The sequence below is a fragment of the Dasypus novemcinctus genome, chromosome 14 (assembly GCF_030445035.2).
Source record: "Dasypus novemcinctus isolate mDasNov1 chromosome 14, mDasNov1.1.hap2, whole genome shotgun sequence".
NCBI lineage: Eukaryota > Metazoa > Chordata > Mammalia > Cingulata > Dasypodidae > Dasypus > Dasypus novemcinctus.
Window position 1 is genome coordinate 87,035,267 of NC_080686.1, and position 25,112 is coordinate 87,060,378.

At 42.0% G+C, this 25,112-nt stretch overlaps 1 protein-coding gene and 1 pseudogene across 1 annotated transcript; one reads left to right on the forward strand and one right to left on the reverse strand.

Annotated features, from left to right (window-relative positions):
* The first annotated feature begins 27 nt into the window (after window positions 1-27).
* NTAQ1 (N-terminal glutamine amidase 1) lies at window positions 28-23,069 on the forward strand. Its single transcript, XM_004469469.4, has 6 exons — window positions 28-332; window positions 8,698-8,797; window positions 9,741-9,791; window positions 13,868-14,016; window positions 17,834-17,958; window positions 22,374-23,069. Exons 1-6 carry the CDS (start codon window positions 247-249, stop codon window positions 22,481-22,483), a joined length of 621 nt encoding a protein of 206 aa, XP_004469526.1. The 5' UTR covers window positions 28-246; the 3' UTR covers window positions 22,484-23,069.
* Window positions 1,528-2,512, reverse strand: LOC101444668 (glyceraldehyde-3-phosphate dehydrogenase pseudogene; annotated as a pseudogene).
* Window positions 23,070-25,112: the final 2,043 nt, after the last annotated feature.

Here is a 25,112-nt window from a genome sequence, read left to right on the forward strand (position 1 = left end):
GCTCATCCGGCCCCGGGCTCCGCCCACGCCGGCCCTGCTCCACACACACCGACCTGCAGCTCGGGTTCCCGGCTGTGCCGGCTGGGCCCCGGGCTCCGCGAGCAGAGGGCAAGGGCTGCTTGCCCCGCCCACTCCCCGCCCACCAGCGCGTGGCCCCGCCCATCCGGAAATCGTCCCGGCCGCCCTGACTCCGCCCACCTCTCAGGCCGCTGGCGGCCTGGTCGGGTCTGTCCGCCTTGGCCCATCATGGAGGGGGACCGCCGCGGCACCGCCGCTGCTTACCAGCCGGCCAGCCCCCCGCGGGACGCCTGTGTCTACAGCAGCTGCTACTGGTGAGGGGCGCGGGCCGCGTCTCCCCTCGACCTCTCCTCGACCCCACGCCGGGGGCTCTTCGGGCCTCCTGGCGGGTTTTCCAGTTCTAGGGGAGGAGGGAGCGGGAATGTCAGCCCTCGCCTCTTGAGTAGAGCGTGGGCAGTTGGAGGGGAATGGTCGGGTCAATGGCGGTGCATTACTTCTGCAGGGCGCTTTTCGGTCGGACTTTGTCAGCAGGTCCCGGTGTTCTGGGATGGGAAGCGGGGTCGAGCGCAGAGAACCTGTGAAAGTTACCATGCTGACGCCTGTGTGGTCATTTTAATTTTGCAAGATGATGGCCAGAGGGTATGAACTAACCTTTCCAAGACCACCAGCTACTAGCAGTCAGAAATCCAGTTCAGGCCCTTTTGCATGGGAAACCATGATCTTAACTGCTAGGCTCTTAGAATAGTTGCCCTATGTCAAGGCGTATATGCCCGAGTGATTGATGTAAATTGATTTGAGCTTCTTGATAATCCTAGGAGGTAGTTACTCTCCTTATCCCCATTTTAAAGATGACACGGGGGCACAGAGGGGTGCAAGTAGTTTACCTAAGGCCAGGAAACTTGAAAATGAAGGAATGGAATTTAAGCGTGAGAAAATATGGCTTTCTTCATCCCTGTCCTAGACTGCCCTTGTAGCTGAGGCACCACCTGTGCCTTGGTCCTTTTCACTCCCGCTCCACCCTTCATTTCCTGAGTGATGACTGTATTAGTGAACCAAAGGGGTGCTGATGCAAAGTACCAGAACTCTGTTTGCTTTTATAAAGGGTATTTATTTGGGGTGGAAGCTTACAGTCACAAGGCCCTAAAGAGACCAACTCAATATACAGTAAGAGGTACTTTCTTACCCAAAGTCATTGGATATGTGTTGGAGTAAGATGGCAAACTGAGCCACAGAGGAGCTTTTGTTTGCCCAAGATCATACATCTAGCAAGTGGTACTGAAACTCAAACTTAGTCCTCTTTTTTTTTGGCTGGGTACAGTATACTTTATTAATGGTACGTGACACGGTAGGGCCCTCTGAGCCCTCCCCTTCTTCAGGGAGTCTGGTATGTAAGCTGTGGAGGAGGGGCGAAGCCCAGTGTTGGGGGATCAAGCTGGGGCTAGAACTTCTCAGCAGCTGACTTCTCTCTAACTCTCATGCTGTCACTGGGGCTGGTGGTCCAGGGAGCTCTTACTCTTTGGAGGTCATGTGGTCCATAAGGTCCATCACCCTGTTGCTGAAGCCAAATTTATTGTTGTATAATAAAATGAGCTTGACCAAGTGGTCATTGAGGGCAATGCCCGCCCCAGCATCAAAAGTGGAAGAGTGGTTGTTATTATTAAAGTCGCAGGAGACAACCTGGTCCTGTAGCCCAGGATGCCCTTCAGGGGACCATCTGATGCCTGCTTCACCACCTTGTTGATGTCATCATATTTGGCTGCTTTCTCTAGGCGGCAGGTCAGATCCACATGGGGGGTGGGAATGTGGAAGGCCATGCCAGTGAGCTTGCCATTCAGCTCCTGGATAACCTTGCCCACCACCTTGGCAGTGCCTTTAGAGGCAGGGATGATGTTCTGGTTAGCCCCAAAGCCATCATACCACATTTTCCTGGAGGGGGCATCCACAGTCTTCTGGGTGGCAGTGATGGTGTGAACAGTGGTCACGAGTCCCTGCACGATGCTGAAGGTGTCATGGGTGACCTTGGCCAGGGGGGCCAGGCAGTTGGTGGTATGTGAAGCATTGCTGCCAATCTTCTGGGAGTTGTCAAACTTCTCATGGTTCACACCCATCACAAACATGGGGGCATCGGCCAGAGGGGCAGAGATGATGACTCTCTTGGTACCACCCTTAACTGAGTCCCAGCCTTCTCCAGAGTCATAAAGACACCGAAGACACCAGTGGTCTCCACAACATATTCGTTACCCCATTTGATGGTGGGATCTCACTCCAGGAAGATAGTGATGGGATTCCCATTGATGACAAGCTTCCTGTTCTTAGCCTTGATGGTGCCTTTGAACTTGTTGCGGGTAGAATCATACTGGAACATGTACACCGTGTAGTTGAGGTCACTGAAAGGATCATTGATGGCAACATCCTGCATTTTGCCGGCATTCACAGCCGCCCTGATGACCAGGCACCCAGTACAGCCAAATCCGTTTATTCTGACCTTCACCATTATGTCTTAAGGATGCGACTGACCCTGCATGAAAAGCTGCAGCTCTCTGTTGAACTCCGGGGATGGGGTGTGGGGGGGGTGGGGATGGAGAAAGCCCCTTGGCCCATTTTAAAATTGGGTTGTCTTTTTGTTGTTGAGTTGTAGAAATTCTTTATATAATCTTGATATTAAACCCTTATCAGGTATATGGTTTCCAAATATTTTCTCCCAATTCTGTAACTTGTCTCTTCACTTTCTGATAATGTCCTTTGATACACAAAAATTTTAAATTTCGATGAAGTCCAACTCCGGCCTCATTTTGACCTGTCTCCTTCTGCTCGTCAGGATTTCTCAAACTTGGCACTGTTGACTTTTTTAAAAAATATTTTCAGTTCTAAAGTGGTTTTTTTTTTTTTTTTAAGATTTTATTCATTTACTTCTGCTTCCCTCCCTCCACTGTCCACTCTCTGTGTCCATTTGCTGTATGCCCCTCTGTGTCTGCTTGTCCACTTGTATTCTCATTAGGCGGCTCTGGGAACCAATCCTGGGACCTTCCAAAGTGGGAGAGAGGCGATCATTCTCTTGCACCACCTCAGCTCCCTGGTCTGCTGTGTCTCTTATTTTCTCTCCTCTGTGTCTCTTTTTGTTGTGTCATCTTGCTGCGCCAGCACTCCTGTGTGGACCATCACTCCGCCTGGGCCAGCTTGCTCTTAAAATGTAATGCTTGTTTTCTACTTCTGTTAGCTTCTTTCTGATGTTACTTGTCTCTCAAGGCCCAACTTAACAATAGTTGGTAGCCAATATTCGTGTGGTGCTGTGTGGTTTGCAAGGCACTCATGTTTCTTTCTTTCTTTTTTCATTGTGATGACATGTACAATATAAAAATTGCCATTTTAACCATTCTTAAGTGTACAATTTAGTGGAATTGATTACTTTTACAATGGTGTGCTACCATCACCACCTTCCATTATTAAAACTTTTTCATCGTGATTCCATTTTAATTGTTCTGTGTTTTTCATATATTTGTTGAGTACCTGCTGTGTGCTCAGGGATGCCTCTCTGACCTCAGCCCATCCCTGGGCACCCCTGTAGAGACTTGGCCCTTAGCCTTTTCTGCTACCAAAATGATCTGCTTATAGGTTGGGATGGTATCATCACCCCCTCCTCTTTACTTTACTCTTTCTATTCCAGCAGTGATTCCAGGGTTTCGAAGTATAAGGTTCTCCCCTCCCTTTTTAAAACATCAAAAGTTTTGTAAAAAAAACCCCTGATGATTAAAAAGGGACTAAAAATTTAGTAACTCTTATGCTTAACTTTGTCTTTCATCTGTGCACCATCATATACATTTGAAAAATAATCAGCAGTGTGTGTTCAAACTGCGTGATGAGTTCAGTCTACCCACAGTGGCTATGATTCGTGTGGATTCATGAACTCTTTGCATTAACACTGCCCATCCTAGGAGAGTGGAGGAGGCTCAGACAGGGAGACACCACTGACTTATACCTCCTCCAGCTTCTGTATCCCTCCAAATTCATGGCTCCCTCCTCAGTGCTTTCATATGCATCGTTTATGGCCTTGTTATGCTTGCTATTTGTGGATCTGAATGTCTCATCTTCTGTAGGCTCTAATTTATCATTAATTTATCTAATTTAATTACCACTAGCACAGTGCTTTGTACACTATAGGCTCTTATTTGTGGTAAACTCCAAGATTTCTGTAGGCTGGACAGACAAATGGCTTCTCAAACAGTCTCAGAGCATTTAGACTTAAAAAAGTTAAAAAAAATTTTTTTTTTAAATTAATAGAACACCAGGAATGCTACATTAAAAAACAAAAAAACCCCACAAAAAACATAAGCGGTTCCCGTATAACCCACTCCCCACTCCCTACCACATCATTTTTGTAAATTGTATTTTTTTGAAGATCTATACATCACAAAAAAACTGTTACACTGAAAAATATAAGAGGTTCCTATATACTCCCCACCCCCTCACCCCACTCATTCCACACCAACAACCTCCCTCATCGCACTCTGAGCACATTTTGGGGCACTGCTGCACTACACAGATAATAGTTTACCCTGTAGTTCGCACTCTCCCTCAGTACATTCGGTGGGTTATGGCAGGATATATAAAGTCCAACATCTGACCCTGCAATGTAATTAAGGCAACTCAAAATCCCAAAAATGCCCCCACATCACATCTCTTCTACCCTCTCCCTGCCCTCAGCAACTACTGTGGTCCCTTTCTCCACCTCGATGCTAAAATATCTTCTATTACTCATCACAGTAGTTTTGTAGTAAAATATCAGTAAGTCCACTCTAGTCCATATTTTATTCTTCCATTCTGTGGACCCTGGGATGGCAATGTCCCCTCCACCTCTAGATCAAGAGGGGGCTTAGATTCTACATGGATGATGGATGCAATTCCTTTGCTTACAGTTGTAGGCACTCATGATTCCCTGGTGTGTTGGTTGACCATTTTCACCTCCCTATTAGCTGACCTGGGTAAGACCAAAGAACCAGAGAGTAGGAGTCACCATTCTGCTGACGCTCAGGGCCCAGTTGGCACATGGGTAGTCCAGAGATTCAAGTCTCCTGAGTATGGACCATCCCTAGCGCCAACCACAGGTTCAGTAAAAGTGACAGAAGAGGCATGTGTAGAAAAGTCACATCTGAATCCAGCTCCATCAGACTCAGGAGCACAAATTCCAAAGTAGGGCCCTCTGACATGGCACAGAGCTCCAAATCCATCTGCCATGATTATATACGCTATAGATCTCCATAGCCTTCAGGAGAACCAGTACCTAGGGTTGCATCTATTTTGGCTTTTCCTGGGGTCCTGCTGAAGTGTGCAGGTCATCAGAGGAGATCATGTCCTTAGAGCTAATCCATTCCTCTGATGACCTCCCGAATCACTTTGGAAGACTCTTAGCCATATCAACTCATTTGTCTTTGCCATTTCCCCCTTTTATTCAAGGTCAAAGAGCAATTTTTAACACATGGTCCAACATGTAGGCTGAGATATTCTGCTGGTCTGAGTTGACCCTTTTATTCGAGGTCTCTTTCTAGTTGCTTCTCCAGTTAGTGATTGGTAATAATCCCTCGGCACTAGGGAGACTCATCCCCAGGAGTCATGTCCCACGTTGGGGGGAAGGTAATGCATTTACATACTGAGTTTGGCTTAAAAAGTGGCCACATTTGAGCAACTTGGAGGCTCTCGGGAGGTAACACTTAGGCACCCTGCAGCTCTAGACCTAGTTCATTTCTCAGGCACACAGGCTCCTAAGCATAGTCATCAGTATCAAGGGCTCTTCATTGGACCATCCTTCCTTGTTGATCTTTGCTGCTGCACTTGGGGGATTATTGTTGTTCCATTGGGGAATGTGACAGAGCTCCCCTGGGTGGGAACTCAGCACTTCTTCAGCTGATGTTTGTAAATGTAACTATTATAAAAATACCCAGCGTACGTCCTACCATATTTATGTTCCTATATACTTGCCCTGGAGGACTCCCCCCCGTCCCATGTGCTCCCCCCATCAATAACACCCCACACCAGAGTTTTTGCTAATACATGCTACTTGTCAAACTGAAGCAGCCAGTAATTTTTTAAAAAGATTTATTTAATTTGTTTATTTCTCTCCCCCCATTGTTTGCACTCCCTGTCTGCTCATCTTCTTTTTTTAGGAGGCATTGGGAACTGAACCCAGGACCTCTCATGTGGGAGAGAGGTGCCCAATTGCTTCAGCCACCTCCACTCCCTGCTAGTTATGTTTCTCAATGTGTTTCCTCCTTGTGTCTCTTTATTGCATCATCTCGTTGTATCATCTTGCTGCATTATCTTGTTGCATCAACTTGTCATGCCAGCCCATTACATCAGCTTGCCATCTTGCTCATCTTTAGGAGGCACTGGGAACTGAATCCAGGACCTCACATGTGGTAGATGGGTGCCCAACTACTTGAGCCCTATCTGCTTCCCAGTCAGTAAAGTTTTGCTACATCATATTGAAGTACTCAGTAGTGATCTCTTGTTACTACCACTACTGCCATTTTTTAGTCATTTTTTTAAGGTTCTTTATTTTTACTTATTTTTAACAAATCAATTTTATTGATACATATTAATGAAGCATAAATCCATCCAAAGTATTTAATCAGTAGCATTTGGTATAATCACATAGTTGTGCAATTATTACTCCACTCATTATTAGAGCATTTTCATTATTCCAATAATAATAAAACAAACAAAAAAATTCTCTATGCTTCCCCTGCCATACATAGCTGCTATTCTATTTCTGTCTCTACAGCACTACTGCCATTTTTCTCCTTGAGGTTTCTTAAGTGTTTGGGAGGGAGAAAAATTATAGGAGAAAAATCCACAAGGTCAATTTGGATATTTTAAGTCTAGGTGCATGGAATATTGAGATCAGGTAGACAATGCCAAGCCTTATAAACTGGAAGAGTCTGTATTTCCATGAAATGGTGACAGCCCTTAGGCACTAAGCACGTTGCTTCATTTTCAGATAGCATGGTATAGATGGCGGGAAATTAGACAGTGAATGACTGAGTGTTGGTGTGGCTTATTAAAAAATTGTGGTAAAATATACATGATGTAAAATTTGCCATTTTAATCATTTCTAAGTGCACAAGATATGGTTGTTGCACAACCTTCACTGTTTATTTTTACAACCCTTTCAAACAGAAACTGTTTACCCATTAAGCAATAACTCCTCATTCTCCCCTTTCTTCAGCTCTTGGTAACCTTGATTTTACTTTCTGTCTCTGTGAATTTTCCTATTCTAGATATTTAATGTAAATGTAGTCATAAAACATGTGGCCTTTTGTGTCTGCCTTCTCTCACTTAGCACATTGCTTACATGTCACATGTATCAGAACTTAATTCCTTTTTAAGTTTGAATAATATTCTGTTGTGTGTATACACTGCATTTTATTTATTAATAACTGTTCATCAGTTGAGGGACACTTGGGTTGTTTCCATCTTCTGGCAGTTGTGAGTAATGCGGCTATGAACATCAGTGTTTATTGCACTGGGCCTCATTTTACCCAGGTGGGTCTGATCACTGCTTCAAAAAGCCTGTCATATAGAAGAGAAATTCATTTGGGACAGAGGTATAGGAAGATGAATTTCAGTTGAGTATGAGAAAGAATTTTCTAAAAGTCAACACTTCCTTCTTACTAAACAATCCCATTCACTGGGGCTTCCTCTGAAACAGATTCCCAGGCAGATGACATACCTGTTTCTGATCCTTTCCAGCCCAAATACCCTGCCTGCCCCACTCTTTAAGGGAGCAGAGAATCAATGTTAAACTAGGATTTATTGAGTGTTTACAATATTATGTGATTATGCCCATTTTGCAGGTGAGAAAAGCAGATACCCAGAGAAATCAATATGTGCCAAGCTTCTAAGCTTGTAAATGGCTGTTTTAGTTTGCTAAAAGCTGCAGGATGCAATACCAGAAATGGGTTGGCTTTTACAATGGGAGGTTATTGGCTTGCAAGCTTATAGTTCTGAGGCTGAGAAGAGTGTCCAAATCAAGGCATCAGGTGAAGCTCTCTCCTGGAAGACTGGCTGCAGGCAATCCTGGACTTCTCTGTCACATGGGAAGGCAAATGGCAGTGTCTGCTGGCCTCTCCTTTCTCTTCTGGGCTCCATTGCTTTCAGCTTCTGGCTGCTCCATCTCTGTCTTTCTCTCTCAACTTTTGTAGGTCCCTTTCTGAGCTCTCTGTGTTTTTGTGTGTTTCTTTCCATATTCATCCTGTTTATGAAAAGGACTCCAGTAAGAGAATTAAGACACACTCTGGGTCATGCCTTTCTGAAGTAATCTAATCAAAGGTCCTCAACTGAAGTAATGTATTCAAAAGGTCCACCTACAAAATAGGGTCACACCCACAGGAATAGATTAGCTCTGAGGACATGATCTTTCCTGGGGTCCAGAAAAGCCTCAAACAACCACAGTGGTTAAGCTGGAATTCCAACTGTATCTCAAGTCTCCCTGGATCCAAAGAGTATAAATTTTGATATAGCATTTTATTGATTATAAAATGCCTCCATATTATATTAGCCAGCTGTTGGATGAGATGGCCTTTACGGTCTCTTCAGATTTCTTTTGTCATCGTTAGTCTTTTGTTCAAATGTGAAAGACAGAGCATTCCTATTTAATGATTTGATTAAATAATTGTTTTATTTCAGTGAAGAAAATATTTGGAAGCTCTGTGAATACATTAAAAACCATGATCAGTATCCTTTAGAAGAATGTTATGCTGTCTTCATATCTAATGAGAGGAAGATGGTAAGTTGGTGAGTGATTATAGAAAAAAAAGTGATAAGGATGGTATTAGAAGCTAAATATAACATGAGTTTAGTACTGTTCTTAAATGTGCTTTATAAAATACATCAACATTTTAGAGTTAGTTTTTGAATGAGTTTTTTTTCCCCTTATAAGGCTTCGTTAGAAGAGTTTTAGTCGATTACTTTTAGGTAGGAAATTAGATTATTGCCACACACTTTTAGATCATGGAGTAAGGTTCTTTGTCTCTGGACTATACTAAACTTACGTGAAGTATTTAAAAAAGTAAGCCCTTTATATTTTGTTAAGCACTTTCGCAAACATCTTCTCATTTAATCCTAATGGAAACCCTCTGAAGTAGGCAAGGTTTGGGCAACTTTCTCCATTTTATAGGTGAGGAAATAGAGACTCAGGGAGGGCTACTGATTCCCGGAGACCCATGAGGAATTAAGTGGGAAGGCAAGACTTGAACCTGCCAGGTTTTTGGATACTTAGTTCAGAGCCCTTTCCACTCTCCAAAGAATGTTATAACATTAAAATTTTTGTTGTAATTCATTGCTAAAAGTAGAAGAATTTGAATTTCTTCATTTTTTTTTTTAATTTCAGTGCTAAATAGATTTTTAATGTTTGCTACAATAAGTAATAGGGAATCAAAATTGACTTTTAACTGATGAGAGACATGATAAAAATGATGTTTGAGGGGACTTCCTGACATCAGTGTTTAAGATGTGTACATGTATTTTAACAATTTCAGAGTTATGAAAAATAAAATGCAGATTTATATTTAATGAATCAGTGCTGAAAGGAAAAAAACTGTGTTTTATTTATTCTTTCATCTTGATTGATGGTTGCTTACAAATATTTTATTTCTCATATATATTGATTTACAGGCTGTAGTAGGGATTTAACTAAAATTGTGGGTCATAAATTTTGTTGTATTTTGTAGATACCCATCTGGAAACAGCAGGCGAGACCTGGAGAAGGCCCTGTGATCTGGGTAAGATGGTCAGTACAGAGAGCCTCCTTCCAAGGGATTCCACTGAGAATATAAATTATTTGGTCTACAGCAGATGTGCTTAAAGGCATTTAAAAACAACCAGCCAAACAAAAAAACCTTTTTATTTTGAAATTATTTATAGGAATGATTTTAAATGGCCAGGGTGGCCAATGCGATCTCAGAGACACTTATCCAGTTACCACTGGAAGGAACTTTAGCAGTGTTTAGTTCAGCTGCAGGTTAGAATTATTTGGAAATTCTGTTAAAAATACAGATTGCTGATTTAGTAGATCTAGAGAGGGACTCAGGAAGTAGTGTTAACAGACTGCCAAGTGAGCACGATTGGTATTTGAAAAACACGGATCTACTCCAACCCCTTCATTTTCCAGGTGAAGAAACAAGCCCAGAAAGGAAAAGTAAGTAGCTCATAGTTGCTTAGCTGGTCAGTAGCAAAACTGGTCTCAGGCCAGGTGTCCTTTCCTATAGAGATCTGTGTGTCACTATAATCTGTCCCCATTAAAAACAAAATTGTTTAATAAATATTAAGATAAAGTAAAAGAAAAACTACATTGATGATAATCTAACAACGTTTCTGGGTACTTGTTTAACCTTATATATTTGCATTAGCTCCGTTCATTTAACACGTATTTACTGAGTACCTGTAATATGTGAGGCACAAAACAGATTAAAAATCTCTGGGCTCATGGAGTTCTCATTCTTGCTTCCTTCACCAGCCTGCAATCGACTATTTCTAACGTCAAATCCTGAAAACAGCAGTGTTGGGGTTAGGGAGCTTGGTCTCTGGAGTCAGGCGGCCTGGGTTTAAGTCCCGTCCTCCCATGGGTTGGCTGTGTGCCCTGGGGCAAGTTATTTACCCTCCCTCTTCACTTTCTTCATCTGGACCTCATGGTGGTGGGGATCAGATGAGATGTGCATATGAAGTATTATTCCGAATGTGGCCCTAGTAAGCGTTGTTCCCCTCCAGGGAGGGAGTCTCCCTGCCTCAAGGGTCACAAGAGCTTAACAGCGCCTGCCACCAGGAAGAGCAGTCCTAGGTCCCTCCACAGCTTGCAGGTGTTGGGGTCACCAATAAAAACACGACTCCCACAGGCACTGGACAGAGCAATGTTTACACACATGGAGAGGAGACCTCAAGGTCAGCTTCAGGAGTGGACATCAGTTCCCAATGGCCAGTGCAAGGACTCCCCTCCCTCCCTGCCAGGAAGCGATATAGCAGCAGGGGTGGGCCAGGTGCTAGAAAACATGCAGACATAGGCTGGGAATGTATACGTGTATTCAGGGCAAAATGGGAAGGAATGCGCCAGCAGGACAGACGGTTATCTGCTGTGGGATGTTCAGGTGACCCAAGAAGGGAGTCAGCCCACATCCTCATCCCATCCTAGGACACAGGCTAATACAGGCAGTCCTGAGCACAGAGTTTATATGTGGGTCACAGGGAAAGGTGGCACCCTACACTTGGCTTCCACAAGAAGTGCTCAGGAAGTGTTACCTATCACTGTTAGCCATGCTAAATAGCCCCTTTTGTCGACCTTTTGTCTGCCCTGGAAGTTCATTCTCATTGCTGAAATGTTCAGTTCAAGCTTCCTGTCTTTGGGAAACTTGCAGGGAACAGAGCTGCAGTTATGTCGTCCTTCCACAACACCTTATGGCAGCTCAGGACGGGGAATCCTGCTGCAAGAAGTCTTGCCACATCCTCAGGCAGATTTATCTTTGCCTTGCTATTGTGGGAAGTGGGCCTGTACTTGGGTAGGCCTGGTTGAGCAAAGTGTGTAGGACTCCGGACCCAAAAGAGCAGCTCACCTTCAAGGTGGGCATCTCTTCCCCTGTTTCCCTGCTGGGTCTTTTCCTGGCAACTGGGCACGCACTGGGCTGGGCTGGGGGAGGAATGCTCCTGCTGAAATCTGTATTCTTTGACTCCATATTTGCACTGTGAAGGTGATTCAGCATCGAGGCCTGCTTCCCCTCACAAGTTCATCAGCCATCTGGTACGTAGGAGTGGGGACCTAAACTAACCAGAAGGTTGTAGATTTTTATAGCTTATGCCTGTTCACAAGCTGTACCTTCTTCCTGGAAAGCTTTTCCTTTGAGGCGATGTTGAGTGATAGCATCCCTTCCTCCATGAAGCTCTTCTGGGAAGTTAGGCTCTTGTTCCCTTAGTTCCTTGGTTGGCTTTTAAAAAGCTTGAGCACTTACATACACAGTCTTATTAGTTGTCCTTGTAACACTGTTCTGTAGAACTGCAGTTATCCCCATTTTATAAAAGAGGAAACAGGCTGGTGAGTAGAGGGACTGATATTCGAATCAGGCTGTCTGATTTCAGAATACACTTACCTGCATGCTCTCCTGGCCTCCATTATTATATGTGATTATTGCACATTCTGTAGCAGTTTACTTGTAGTTCCCACTCGCTTCTCTGGGAACTCTTGAAGAGTAGGGACTTTATCTTCATTGTTGTATCTACAGATGAATAACAGTTTCCTATAAATAATAGGGTGTATGTACTTCAAAACAAACAAGCAAACACACTAATACAAGGTAGAAGGTGTTAGAGAGAAACAGATTTAGGATAAAGCAGAGACTACTCATGGCAGGAGGTAGAGGATGATCAAAAACAGACTTGTAGGGAAAAAGCAGAGTTTGAGTAGTGGGTATGAAGAGGAGTGGGGAAGATTGTTGCAAACAGAGGGGAATTGAGCAAGCCCAATGGGAGGAAATGATAGACTGTTTTAGGAAGAGCAGGTCTTGGTTCGTTTATTTGGGGGTAGGCTACACTAAGGGGGGAAAGAGAAAAGAATCCATTTCTGATGCCATTTCTGCTTACCTAAGATAAAACTGGAGCTGAAGGAAATTATCTTCCCCACCTCAGGGTTTTTGCAAGGCTTAAATGAAATAACATTTGAGAAGGGGCTTTGTAAACACTCAATTACTGCACAAGTGTAAAGTGGTGTTACAGTGTGGTCAGATTGACATTTTTCTTTCTCGGTGTTGTTCTGTGGAAGGGATTTTCTTCTGGGAGAGCTCAGAGCACCAGACTGCAGTCCTGGCCCTTGATAACTGCCCTGAAATCTCTCAGCTGTAGCTGGTGTTGGGCAGCGCTTCATGCCTGGGAGCGAGAGTGGGAATCAACACACACCCTGCCTGGGAGAACCTTTTATCTTTCTCCCTTACTGGCCATATAAATCTTGGCTGATATTTTTGGAAAACATTTTTCTTTTTTCTTTTTAAGCAATTTTATTGAAGTATATTCACATACCATGTAATCCATCCAAAGTGTATAATCAGTGGCTTTTAGTATAGTCACAGAGTAGTGCATTCATCACCACAATCAATTTTAGAGCATGAAAAATGTCTTCTTCGTTTTATATGTAACAAATTGAAACACTATAGAAGTAAATAAAACAAGAAATTAAAGTCCTTGCTCTCCTCTCAGGCTAACCCCAAGAAGTCCCTTGTTAGCAGTTTTAAGGATGTCCTTGCAGACTTTTTTCTGTGCATTCATAGCACGTGTGTACTTCTGAAGGCCCATGTATGTCTCATACACAGATTTTAAAAAATAATACAGAATACATACTTCTTCTAGAAATTCTTTTTTCCATTCAACTGTGTAACATGGATATTTTTCTGATTTCCACATAAATTTACCTAATTCTTCTTAGCAGCTGTCTAATATTCCATTATATGGTTTATCACAGTTTGTTAACTATTCCCCTCTTGATGGACTTTCGGTTGTTTCTCAATTTTCATTAATATAGATAGTGCTGCAGCGATTATTTTGTATATATACTTGTACATGCTTATGGACATTTTTCTGTAAGTTAGATTCCTAGAGGTAAAATTGCGGGTTTAGAGTATATACATTTATTTAAATATTCCCTGGCACCAGACGTTGTCTAATTTCAGGGTTTTGTGTTTCTTTGCTTTATATTATTTTGCTGTTATAAGGAGGGCTATATTAATATATATATCTGTTTTTGACCATATGAATGGCACGACTATAACCTTGACACTCACCATTGTAAAATAACTTAGTTAACTTCAGCAATTTTCACTTTTAGGATTACCATGTTGTTTTGCTTCATGTTTCAAGTGGAGGACAGAGCTTCATTTATGATCTCGATACTGTCTTGCCATTTCCCTGCCCCTTTGACACTTATGTAGAGGATGCCTTTAAGTCTGATGATGACATTCACCCACAGTTTAGAAGGTGAGGAAATTCAGAATGGATTTACTGACTTTCTGAAGCAAGACCTTGACAATTATACAGTTTTTGTTTTTTGTTTTGCATTTGCCCTTTAAAGATCACTTGTCTTTGCATTACCCTTAAGTTGCTATTTGAGAATGATTTGCTACATAGGAGGTTCAAAATGTTTTAAAGTTTTAAAGGTTATCCATTGTATGGAAGGTTGGCAGTCTTTTAAAAATTGTGTGATGAGATCGCAAACATTTTCTTTCCAGCACGTTGGGGATTTGTTTCATACTCTTGTTTGTGGTGCCAGATTGAAAGGGCTGGAAGATAGCACCTGAAAAAGATGCTTTATGCCCCTGACTATATAATTGAATAAATAAGGCAACAATATATATTTCTGTGCCTGTACCTTTGTAATTTAGCATTATAGGACTTTTTAATATGCTTTCCAAAGCATAATATGTATACCGTATTACATATGCCATATACTGTAGTGTAACAGATGATATATAAACAAATATATAATGTTATTGTTTAATATATGCTTTGTTCATATATATAATACGTATAAGATGTTATATATAATAAAATGTTCTTTCTGTTGCATGTAATATATATACTCTGTGCTGTATATTATATAATGTAAAAATCATAATATATACTTTGGGGAAGAACTCAAATATTAGTATCCCTGATTAAATTTATTTTTCTAGCATTTCATTCATTCCTAAAAACTTACCACATGCTTTATAGGTTACATTAAACAGATGTTGTTCTGGGTGCTTAAATAAGGAAATGTGAATAATCTGTCATTATTAACAATTAAGAGGTTGTGGGAAATGGGGGAGGAACAGAGGGAGAGAATTTTTTTTTCTTATCCTTCTAATTTTTTCCTGGTCTTCTCTGCAAAGGAAGGAGGATAGGAGTTGGAGGGAGGTGTGTTCATATGAATTCCTATAACTTGGTTCTAGGACATGAGACTGACGTGGAGGAAACTGAGAATTATAGTCTTATAGCCTTGCTCTAAAGCCTCAGTTCCAGCACCAGCCACCCATGTCTGTGGTTTTCAGGACATTTCCTGAGCGTTGGGCTGAGTCATCACATTTGTCTCCCTCTATTTCTGAGTCCCTTTGCTATCCCCATAGACCTCCTGACCTTTGTTCTCAGCCGTGGTACAGTAACACTGGCTAATCTGAACTGAGTTTGAGGACCATAAATGGAAATATTATGTTATGAGGCAACCTGGGGTGACTGCAGGCAAAAGCTTCTTTGGTACCCATTGATCTTTTTTTTTTTTCTCTCTCTCTCTTTTTTTTCGTCTTTATTTTTTTAAAGTTACATTCAAAAAATATGAGGTCCCCATGTACTCCCCCCATTGATCTTTTTAAGGCCTGAGAGCCTGTGGAGGTGATCATGCGCTGTGGTGACCTCTGGAGACATCATTGAGGAGAAGAGTGTTGTTCATGTTTGCCACGTAAAGGGGCTGCATTTAACTCTGGTTGACAGAAGCCATATTAGATTGTGAAAAGTTAAAAAACAAAGGTCATAAAAGTAAAGCACGGAAACTAAACAAAATCAAAATGCCTTACACCAAAAAAATGAAGTTGCAAAGCTTGGGTAATGGATCTTTAGTGGCAGCATTGGGTAACCAGCAGGAGCAGTGAGCACCTGAGGCTCACCTCAGGACGCTGTCCCCTCCAATGGTACACAGCACACATGCAGCTGAAGTAAAAGAGGAGGAAGATGAGTCAAGCTCCCAAGTAAAATGTCCCGAACTCTGAGAAGGGTGGACACTTGTGGGGTATGAGAGCAGTCATCCCACTGAATCACTTTTGTCCTTGTAGCTTTTTTTTTTTAGAGATTTATTTTTATTTATCCCCCCTGTTATCCTCGTTACCCCCGTTGTCTGCTCTCTGTGTCCATTTGTTGTGTGTTCTTCTGTGTCTGCTTGTATTCTCATTAGGCAGCTCCGGGAACCGATCCTGGGACCTTCCGGAGTGGGAGAGAGGTGATTACTCTCTTGCGCCACCGCATCTCCCTGTTCTGCTACATCTTATTCTTTTCTCTCCTCTGTGTCTCTTGTGTTATCTTGCTTTGCCAGCTCTCCACGTCGGCCTGCACTCCTGTGCAGGGCGGCGTTCCCACACAGGGCGGCATTCCCACACAGGGCGGCACTCCCACGTGGGGCCACATTCCTGCGTGGGCTGGCACTCCACGTGGGCCAGCTTGCCCTCATCAAACCCTGGATCTCCTATATGGTAGATGGGAACCCAGTTGGTGGAGCCACACCTGTTTCCCCTTTTAGCTTTTTTTAAAATGGGAAATTTAAGTACATACGAAGGTTAAGTAATGAGCCTCCATATATCCAGCCTCAATAGTAAATAGTTCATGACCAGTTTTGGTTTCTTCTGTAATCCAACCCTCTCTTCCCCCACTCCATCCATCCTCTCCCTAATACTTTGGAGTAAACCCCAGGCATCATTTCATTTGTAAATATATTACGTGTATTTTTAAAAGGTAAAAATTTGTTTTTTGAAAACGAATCGTAATTCTGTTATACACCAACAAATGAACAAAATTCCTCTATATCATCATATATCCAGACTGAATCACTTTTGATGTCTTTGCTTAATGAAAGAGTGAATTCTTCAAATCTGAAAACAGAGTTGTGGAGAACTATTTTTTTGTAGAAGCTTATTAATAATAATGCTTATTGAGCACTTATTAGGTGCCAGGTACTATTTGTAATGCTGGTCAAAGTAGTTATCTTCCCAGCAGGTCTTGGAACAGTTGCTTTATATTAAACCTGTTTTGTAGAGGAAGAAATTGAGTCACAGGGAGCTTAAGAGTTTGCCCAACCTGGAGGAGCCACTTAAACAGTTTAACTGCACATCTAATTCTTGTTTATACTTACGTGGTTTCAGTTTGTGTGTCTCTCTCTGGGTGATTTTTGTTGATATTGCTGGTTGTTGGATTTAAAATATATTTCAAGTAAATTTGCTAGAAATGGATGGGGTGGGGGATAGGGAAGATAGGCAAATAAGCTAGAATGTTTAACCTATCTTATTTCCTTTTCCCTTCCCTAAATTTCATAGTGCCAAGGATTTCAACTGCATTACTTTGCCAAAGGGCTGGTGATGCAAAGTACCAGAAATAGTTTGGCTTTTATAATGGGAATTTTATTTAGGGTAAAAGTTCTGAGGCTGTGAAATGTCCAAATCAAAGCCCCAGCAGAGATGCTTTCTCATCAGTCAGCTACTGGTGATGCTGGCATCCTGCCACATCAGGCCCAACCCCTCCAGGGCCTTTGTCCATGCCTCTGTGCTCTGCTGATTCCAGACTCCAGGCCTTCTCTCAGCCCTTAGGGCTTCTGTCCTTGAATCAGCTGTGGGCGATGAGGCATCTCTCCCTGGGTTGGCTCCTTAGGCCTCTCAGGGTTTCTCTGCCTTTGTGCAGCTGTAGGGGAAACTGGAATCCTCTGCTACTTCCTCTGTCTCTCTCTTTATCTCTGTTTATATAACGTTCCAGTAAGAGGGTGGAGACCCAACTTGACTCGTGCCTCACTGACACTGTTCATTCAAAAGGGCCCTGCACCCGCAGGAATGGGTTAATTCTTGATCTTTTTCTTTTTGGAATTCATAAAATAACTTCATACTGTCACACCATGGTTTCTTTAACAGGTAACAAAACTGCATACATTTATGTGAATTCTTAATAATGCCCAAATGCCTGGGTAGTTTTGTGCATGTCATAGAATATGAGCCCATATAAAAACTGAGTTAGAATTTCAAATGTGACACCTCCCTAATATAAATGTATGTCAATTTATCTGCAGGAAATTTAGAGTGATCCGTGCAGATTCATATTTGAAGAACTTTGCCTCTGACCGCTCTCACATGAAAGATTCTAGTGGGAACTGGAGAGAACCGCCTCCATCATATCCCTGCATTGAAACTGGAGGTGAGCCCAAGGATGCCTTCCCAGAGGGGTTTTATGGTCACTGTATAGATAAACAGTTTTCCTTGCTAAGGACAAAATTCAAGTTATTCTGTGTATAAAAATCCCTGAGTGGGAAGGGAGTAAGAGGGAGTGCTAGTTTCTGTGTATGTGTTAGATTCAGAAATTAAGGCAAGGGAACAAGACTGGAAGGCTTAAGAACCCCAGCTAGAGAAAAGTGTTTAGGAGAATTACGAAACTACTGGAGTGTTGACTACCTGTCACTGAGTCTCTGGACTTGAGAAGATTTGCATGTTTGTGTCCTACTACAGTAGGATTTTGTGTCATATTGAAAGAAATCTCCAGGGCATCCTTATGATGTGTGAAATGCTATTTCACTGGCTCTATAATAAAATCTACATTAGAGGAAGGGGAGAGCTAGCAGTATTCATTGTACTGCTCCAATAAGAAATCCCTCTTCAAGCACAGTGTGCTTCCTGACCCTGCCACTTTCTAGCTATGGACCCTGAGGAAAAGAGATTAACCTGTATGAGCTTGAATTTATGGATCTGTCAAATGAGGAAGATAGAACCTGACTCACTGGGTTGGGTAAAAATTAGATTAAACTAAAATGTAGAGAGTCTGGCACAAAATCACATGAAGAACAGTTAGCACAGGAATGACTCAAACAGGATGGGGGCGGAAGAGAAACCGAAGTGGACTGAATGCCTACTATGTGCTAGGCTCTGGGTGAGGTCCTCGCATCTAGAAGAGGACTGGGTAAACTGCTGAAGGTACACAGTGCCCTGGCCTAGTCCTGCACAGCAGGTTTCCTAGGACTAACTGGCGACCCACAAAGCCCTCTGCTAACCTGAGAGCTATCCAAATTCTCATGTCGAGCCTGGGAGGCAGGTGGGTGTACCAATAAGCAATTCCAAAATAATTTTTTTTTTGAAAAGGTACCAGGGAATGAACTGGGAACCTCATATGTGGGAGGCAGGTGCTCAACCACTGAGCTACATCCGTTCCCTCCAAAATAAATTTTTAAATTTAAGATAGCTTTTCACAGAGAGCCTCAAAGGTCAGAGTTTGAATCCTCTTTTGGTGTTGACTCCCTTCAAATATGCCAAATATGTTTCTAACTTTATTCCTTGATGAAATACTATTACTACTCCCTTATTTTTCTGGCACGTTGCATAGCTTTAGAGTAGTTATTTCATGAGGGGCCCCCAGAAGCAGCTGTGGCTCAAGTAGTTGAGCTCCCGTTTACCATATGGAGGACCTATGTTCAATCCCCAGGACCTTCTGTTAAAAAAAAAGTAATTTAATGTCATCAGGAGCCTCCTGAACTGAGATTGAAATGAAAAGGAATCTCTTACCCTCTGAAGTAAGGGTAAGCATATTGGTTTCTCATGGAATAATTTAATCTATTTGTAATTATCTCTTATGTAGTAAATTCATTACTTCAAACCCTGTATTTTCCCCTGTAAGAAATATATTAGAAGTTGGGATAAGTGAGAATTACTTTTAGCTCATTGGTAATGTTTTATAAAAAATAAAGAAGGCCGTGAAGTGCATGTGGCTCAGGCGACTGGACTCCCATCTACCACAGGGGAAGTCGCTGGTTTGTATCCCAGTGCCTCCTAAAGAAGACAGCGAGCTGGCGCCATGGGCAGGCATGGCAAGCTGACACGAGACACAAGACAAAAAGCACGGTGAGAGTCACAGCAAAGCAGGGAGCAGAGGTTCTCAGTGCCTTCTAAAGAAGACAGCAAGCTGACACAACAAGCACACATGGGGACTGATGCAACAAGATGCTGCAACAAGAGACATGGGGAGGAAAAACAGGATGAGAGACACAACAAAGCAGGGACTGGAGGTGGCTCAAGTGATTAGGCACCTCCCTCCCACATCAGAGGTCCTGGGTTTGGCTCCCTGTGCCTCCTAAAGAAGCAAGGAAGACAAAAAGAACACACAGCAAGTGAAAAACAAGGGGGCAGGAAGAAATGAAAAAATAAAGAAGGTTGAAAAAAGAAAGGGAAAACACCAAGCTATATTTATAATCAATGAATGCTTTAGATAACTAATAGCAACTTTACTCAATACCTTCCATTCAGTTATGGGATTGACTCTTATGGATTAAAATTTAATACATTTATTATATTTTACATTATGATTAAGCCCATAAACTTGATAATTCCAGAGGCTACGTGTTTACAGTCTCACTACCAATTCTTTGTGTTTAATGTATTTTAAAGAAAGGAAATATTTTCTTTTTCCTGATAAGAATGAAACTGAGATTTGTAGTGTGTAGCCTAGTTCTAAAGACTGTGTTCCCAGCACGGGTCACCAATGGCTACAGAATTCCACCTGAGGCTAAATGAAAGCGTTCACCAAATTTGTCCCTTTCTCTTTTCTGAGGCCTTTGCTCCCTTTGTCCCCATATGCCTCATGACCTCTTGCTCTCAGATGTGTTGGGGTGACACTGGTTATACTGAGTTGAGATTGCCCAGGGCTGGGGATGCCGGCTGTAGGACATGCAGTGCAATGCCGGGAGCCAGGAGGTAACTGTTTCCTTGGGAAGAGGGGACGTTTGTTCGTATCTGTGACAGCACTTGTTTCCCAGGCTCTGTACAGCAGTTTGCCCAGGTCTAACAGGTCAACCCACAAAGCCCTCTGCTAAGTAAGAGCATCCCACTTCTAACGCTGCCTGGGAAGCAGGGCGGTGCACCAAAAAGCAATTCCAATATAAACTTCGTTCTAGCATGTGTATGTAGTTAAAGTACTTAGATTTAGTTGGGTGCTTTTGAGGCTTGCGTTTAAGCTTTTCATGCAGGTTCCGAGCACCTTGAGTCTAGGCACTCTGGGCCTGGGTCAGCCCCATCCGGTGCTGGGCTCATTCTGAGGACTTGAGCAAGGCCTGTGCATTAAGAGTTCTCTCCTCTCCAGCTGGTGGGGACGTGGACTATTCCTAGCCCCACAGAAGTTCTGGGAATTTTTATACCTACTACTGTCCGGTGCTTCCTTCTCTGGCCTCATGAAATTTCATCCCATGTAAGGAGAGAAGAGTATTTAGCCAAAGACTCAGGGGACCACCCTGCAGATCTCGGCGACTGTCGATGCAGGTCCCTCCTCTTGTGTACTCTGCCCCCGACATTTAGCTGCCTTGGCCTTTTTGAACTTTGAGGTTTGCCAAGCTGTTTGCGTTCGCCCAGTCTGTGCTGGGGTTGGAAACTACTTCTAGGCAGTAAGCTGGAGTGATCCTAGCTCTCCCCTTGCTTATTTCTGTTTTCTTAGGAATCACAGTTGTGCTCTGTCCATTGTCCAGTGTCTGGAAGCAGTTTCATATATTTTGTCCAGTTTTGTGGTAGTTTATGATGGGAGAGCAGAAATCTGTACATACTTAAATTTCTTTTTTAATATAGGCAAATTAAATCATATGCAAAAGTGGACAGAAAAGTGTGTCACTCCTTCAGCAGTTATCAGCTCATGGCCAGTCTTGATTCATATGTACCATTTGTACCCCACCCATTCCCCCACCTTATAATTTTGAAGTAAATCCAGAGGTTATATCATTTCAACTCTAAATATTTGAGTGTAAAGCTCTGAAATATAAGGATTAAAAAACATGACTGCAATATATGTCACCTCTAAAATTTTAATAATTCCTTAAAACCATCATATCTATTTGGTATTCAAATTTATATTTCTCTCATAAAACCGTAATTTTCTAATGCAATTTGTTTATTTGAATTGGGGTCCAGATAAAGGCCACATATTGTGCTTGGTTGACGTGTCTCTTAAGTCTTTTTTAATATGTATAATATGTAGACTCTTTTTTTTCCCCCCTTATAATTGTTGAAGAAACTGGATCATTTGTCTTGTTGAGTTTCTCTGTCTGGATTTTACTGATTGGAATCTTTCTGTTGGATCCTCTAACATTCCTGTAAATTGGCAGTTGAATCCAATAAATTGGCAGTTTGATTACTCATGCATTTTTTTTTCATGTAACTTTTTATTTGGATATAATTTTAGACTTACAGATATTTTGCCAGAACAGTACAGGGAGTTCCTATGTATCCCTCACTCAAGTTTCCCCCATGTTAAATGTTTACATAACCATAGTACAATTATGGAAACCAGAAATTTGATACAATTGATGCAATACTACTACTACAATACAATGAACTAATCTATAAACCTTATTCTTTTGAGTGTTCTGGTCAATTATTTTGTAGAGTGTTCCTCAGTTTGGGTTTGTGTGATGTTTTGTCATGATTAAATTGAGGTTTTGCATTTTGGGGAAGAAGACCACAGAAATGATATTTTACCCTTATCCATTTGAATAATTTTCCCTACCTTTGGTTTTCTGGGTTGTTTTATTTCTGTTAAACCAAAATTGTGTTCTCACTGGACATTTCTTTCATATCTATTTCTAGATTCCAAAATGAATCTGAATGATTTTATCAGTATGAATCCTGCAGTAGGATGGGGAGCTGTCTACACACTATCTGAATTTGCACATCGGTTTGGCAGTAAAAACTATTGAACTTGACATCTCGTTGTGGACTCATGGAAAAATTCTAGGACATAAATAGTCCATTCCTTCATTTAGGACTGAGGACATTATGGTTCAGTTGACTTGGAATGATGTTTTCTTCTTTAAATTCAACTAAGTTGAATTTAAATGAATACAAATATTAATCAACTAAATAAAAAAATTTTTTTTGATATGTCACCTTAAAACTTGATGCAGTATGTACTTGCTTAGATATTCCCATGCGCCATCTGTTAAAAATGAGACAACTTAAGCCGGTGACTGCTCTTGTTGTGGTAGGGGTATGGACTCAGAAGCAGCTCTTTGTGTCTGTTCTGTGTGTCTCCTGCCTCTCGGGATACACTGTAAGCTCCTTGAGGGCAGGGCTGAGGCCCAGTGCTGTGAATCTCTAATGCTTATAAAAGATGACCATGAAATGTTTGCTGCTGCTTGAAGAGGGATAATATTGTCAGCTGAATCAGCCATAATTATTTACCTTTTGGGATTTTTATGTTTTTAAAAGACTGTAGCCTTCTTGGGCTTGAGTATTATGTGGCCTATTTATATATGTTTTTAAATAAAAGTGATTTAAAATTGATTTTGTTTTGAAAATTTTGTGTCACCCTTGATGACCTGAAATACTATAGAATGTCTTACTAGCAGATGGTAACTGTTGCTTTAAAAGCATCTTGATAATGTTTTAGAAATTTGGCTTTAGTCATATTATTCCAAGTAAAGGGTGTTTGACATTAAACTGGCATGTATAGCACTATCTCCTATTCATATTTTCATAGTTATACTGTAAAAATGAGCAATTTCTTTTAGCAAAAATGTAAGCTTTTAATTGCAGTTGAGTTTCACTTAAAATGAATCTGCTTTGTGCGATGGATGGAACAACTGCAGTCCTTTAAGAATCAGGTTATGGAAATATCAGTTGTCCAGTTGGTTTAGCTGCCCAGGAAGATTCTGGAAGAAAATGAATGAACTTTTGGTAAGAGGAATACAAATACATCCTCTTAAGTTATTTTACAATTCAGTGCTAAATATACACCCCAAACATAAATCATATCCTTTGAGTTTCATATGGCCATTTAGAAAGTTTGTAACCAAAATGAAGAAGATAAATTTTGGCAAACTGAAATACCATAGAAATACTCTGCTCTGAACAAAGGTTTTAGAGGGATCACAGGATTGTAATTTGATGTACAAAATGCATTTTGGGGGTATTTTGTCAATTTTATGAATAAGTTTCCAATCCGGTATTAAAAGTATGTCTAGTACAGATAAATCAGGCAATATGTATGTGGAAGTTTGATATTCCCAGCCATCTTGCCTTGAAATTGAGAAACCCACTATTAACCATTATAGGGAGCAAGATTTTATAGTTTTAAGCTTGTTAAAATATTTATTGGACATACTCTGGACTTACTAGAGGTAATAGAGGACATGTGCTGTCTTTTCTTACCCAGCGCTCCTCAACTGTCCTTTCAGGAGCTCTTCTTTGCACACTGATGCGGGCACATAGCATCGGCTGGGTCAGTCTTAGGACCTCACCCCTTGTCCAAGTGGGCCACGTCTAAGAACGACCCCTCAGGGTTTTCTTCTGGATTTGCTATCGCTGTGTTCAGAGAAAGAAGTTCTCTCTCCCCTGGGATTGCTGAGGGAGGGACCTGAGCGCTGAAGCTGCTGGTGGGCCTCAGGCCGCGGAAAGCCTGGCAGGTCCTGCAGGCAGAGCTGAGAGAAAAGCGAGAGCCCGGGGGTGTTTCTGAGTCCCTCTGTCCCTCTGTGCTTGAAGCCAGCCTCAACTTTTTTTTTTTTTAATTTAAAAAATTGTTATTCAGGTTTCTCATCCATACATGAACATATATAAACAGCAAGTGTATAATAAAAATACCCTCAACTTTTGAGCTTCCCAGTCATATGAACCAGTAAATTCCTTTCTCTTCCGCTTCTGCGAGTTGGATTTCTGTCAGTTTTAGCCGAAAGGTTCTCTCACAAGGTTTTTCCTCCAAGTTGTTTATTGACCTTCGAAACTGTTACTTTTGTCTTTCTGTGCTTAATTCCTTTTTGAGGTCAGATTTGCTTCTCTTTATTCTCAACATGTGTGAAAGAACTGAATATATAATGTTTATTTGGGAAGAAGAGGTTTCAAGAAAAGCAGGGGACTAAAACAGAATTTGTGGGAAGCGGACTTGGCCCAATGGATAGGGCATCCGCCTACCACATGAGAGGTCCAAGGTTCAAACCCAGGACCTCCTGACCCATGTGGAGCTGGCCCACGCACAGTGCTGATGGAGTGCTGATGCATGCATGGAGTGCCCTGCCACGCAGGGGTGTCCCCTGCATAGGGGAGCCCCATGTGCAAGGAGTGTGCCCCGTAAGGACAGCCGCCCAGTGCGAAAAAAGTGCAACCTGCCCAGGACAGCTGATGCAGCAAGATGATGCAACAAAACGAGACATAGATTCCGGGTGCCACTGACAAGAATAAAAGTGGACACAGAAGAACACACAGCGAATGGACAGAGAGAGCAGACAACTGAGGGGGAGGGCGGGAAAGGGGAGAGAAAAAAAAATCTTTAAAAAAACAAAAAACAAAATACAGAATTTGTAAGCTAACTACAAAAATAAGAAAAGTAGGTAT

What these genes read in the sequence shown, in the direction of transcription:
- NTAQ1 (XM_004469469.4), top strand. Translation starts at nt 247, where the DNA reads ATGGAGGGGGACCGCCGCGGCACCGCCGCTGCTTACCAGCCGGCCAGC. An exon ending in GAGAAGGCCCTGTGATCTGG is followed by an intron (nt 9,792 to 13,867) that starts GTAAGATGGTCA and finishes TTTCACTTTTAG; the next exon opens with GATTACCATGTTGTTTTGCT. An exon ending in ATTCACCCACAGTTTAGAAG is followed by an intron (nt 14,017 to 17,833) that starts GTGAGGAAATTC and finishes ATTTATCTGCAG; the next exon opens with GAAATTTAGAGTGATCCGTG.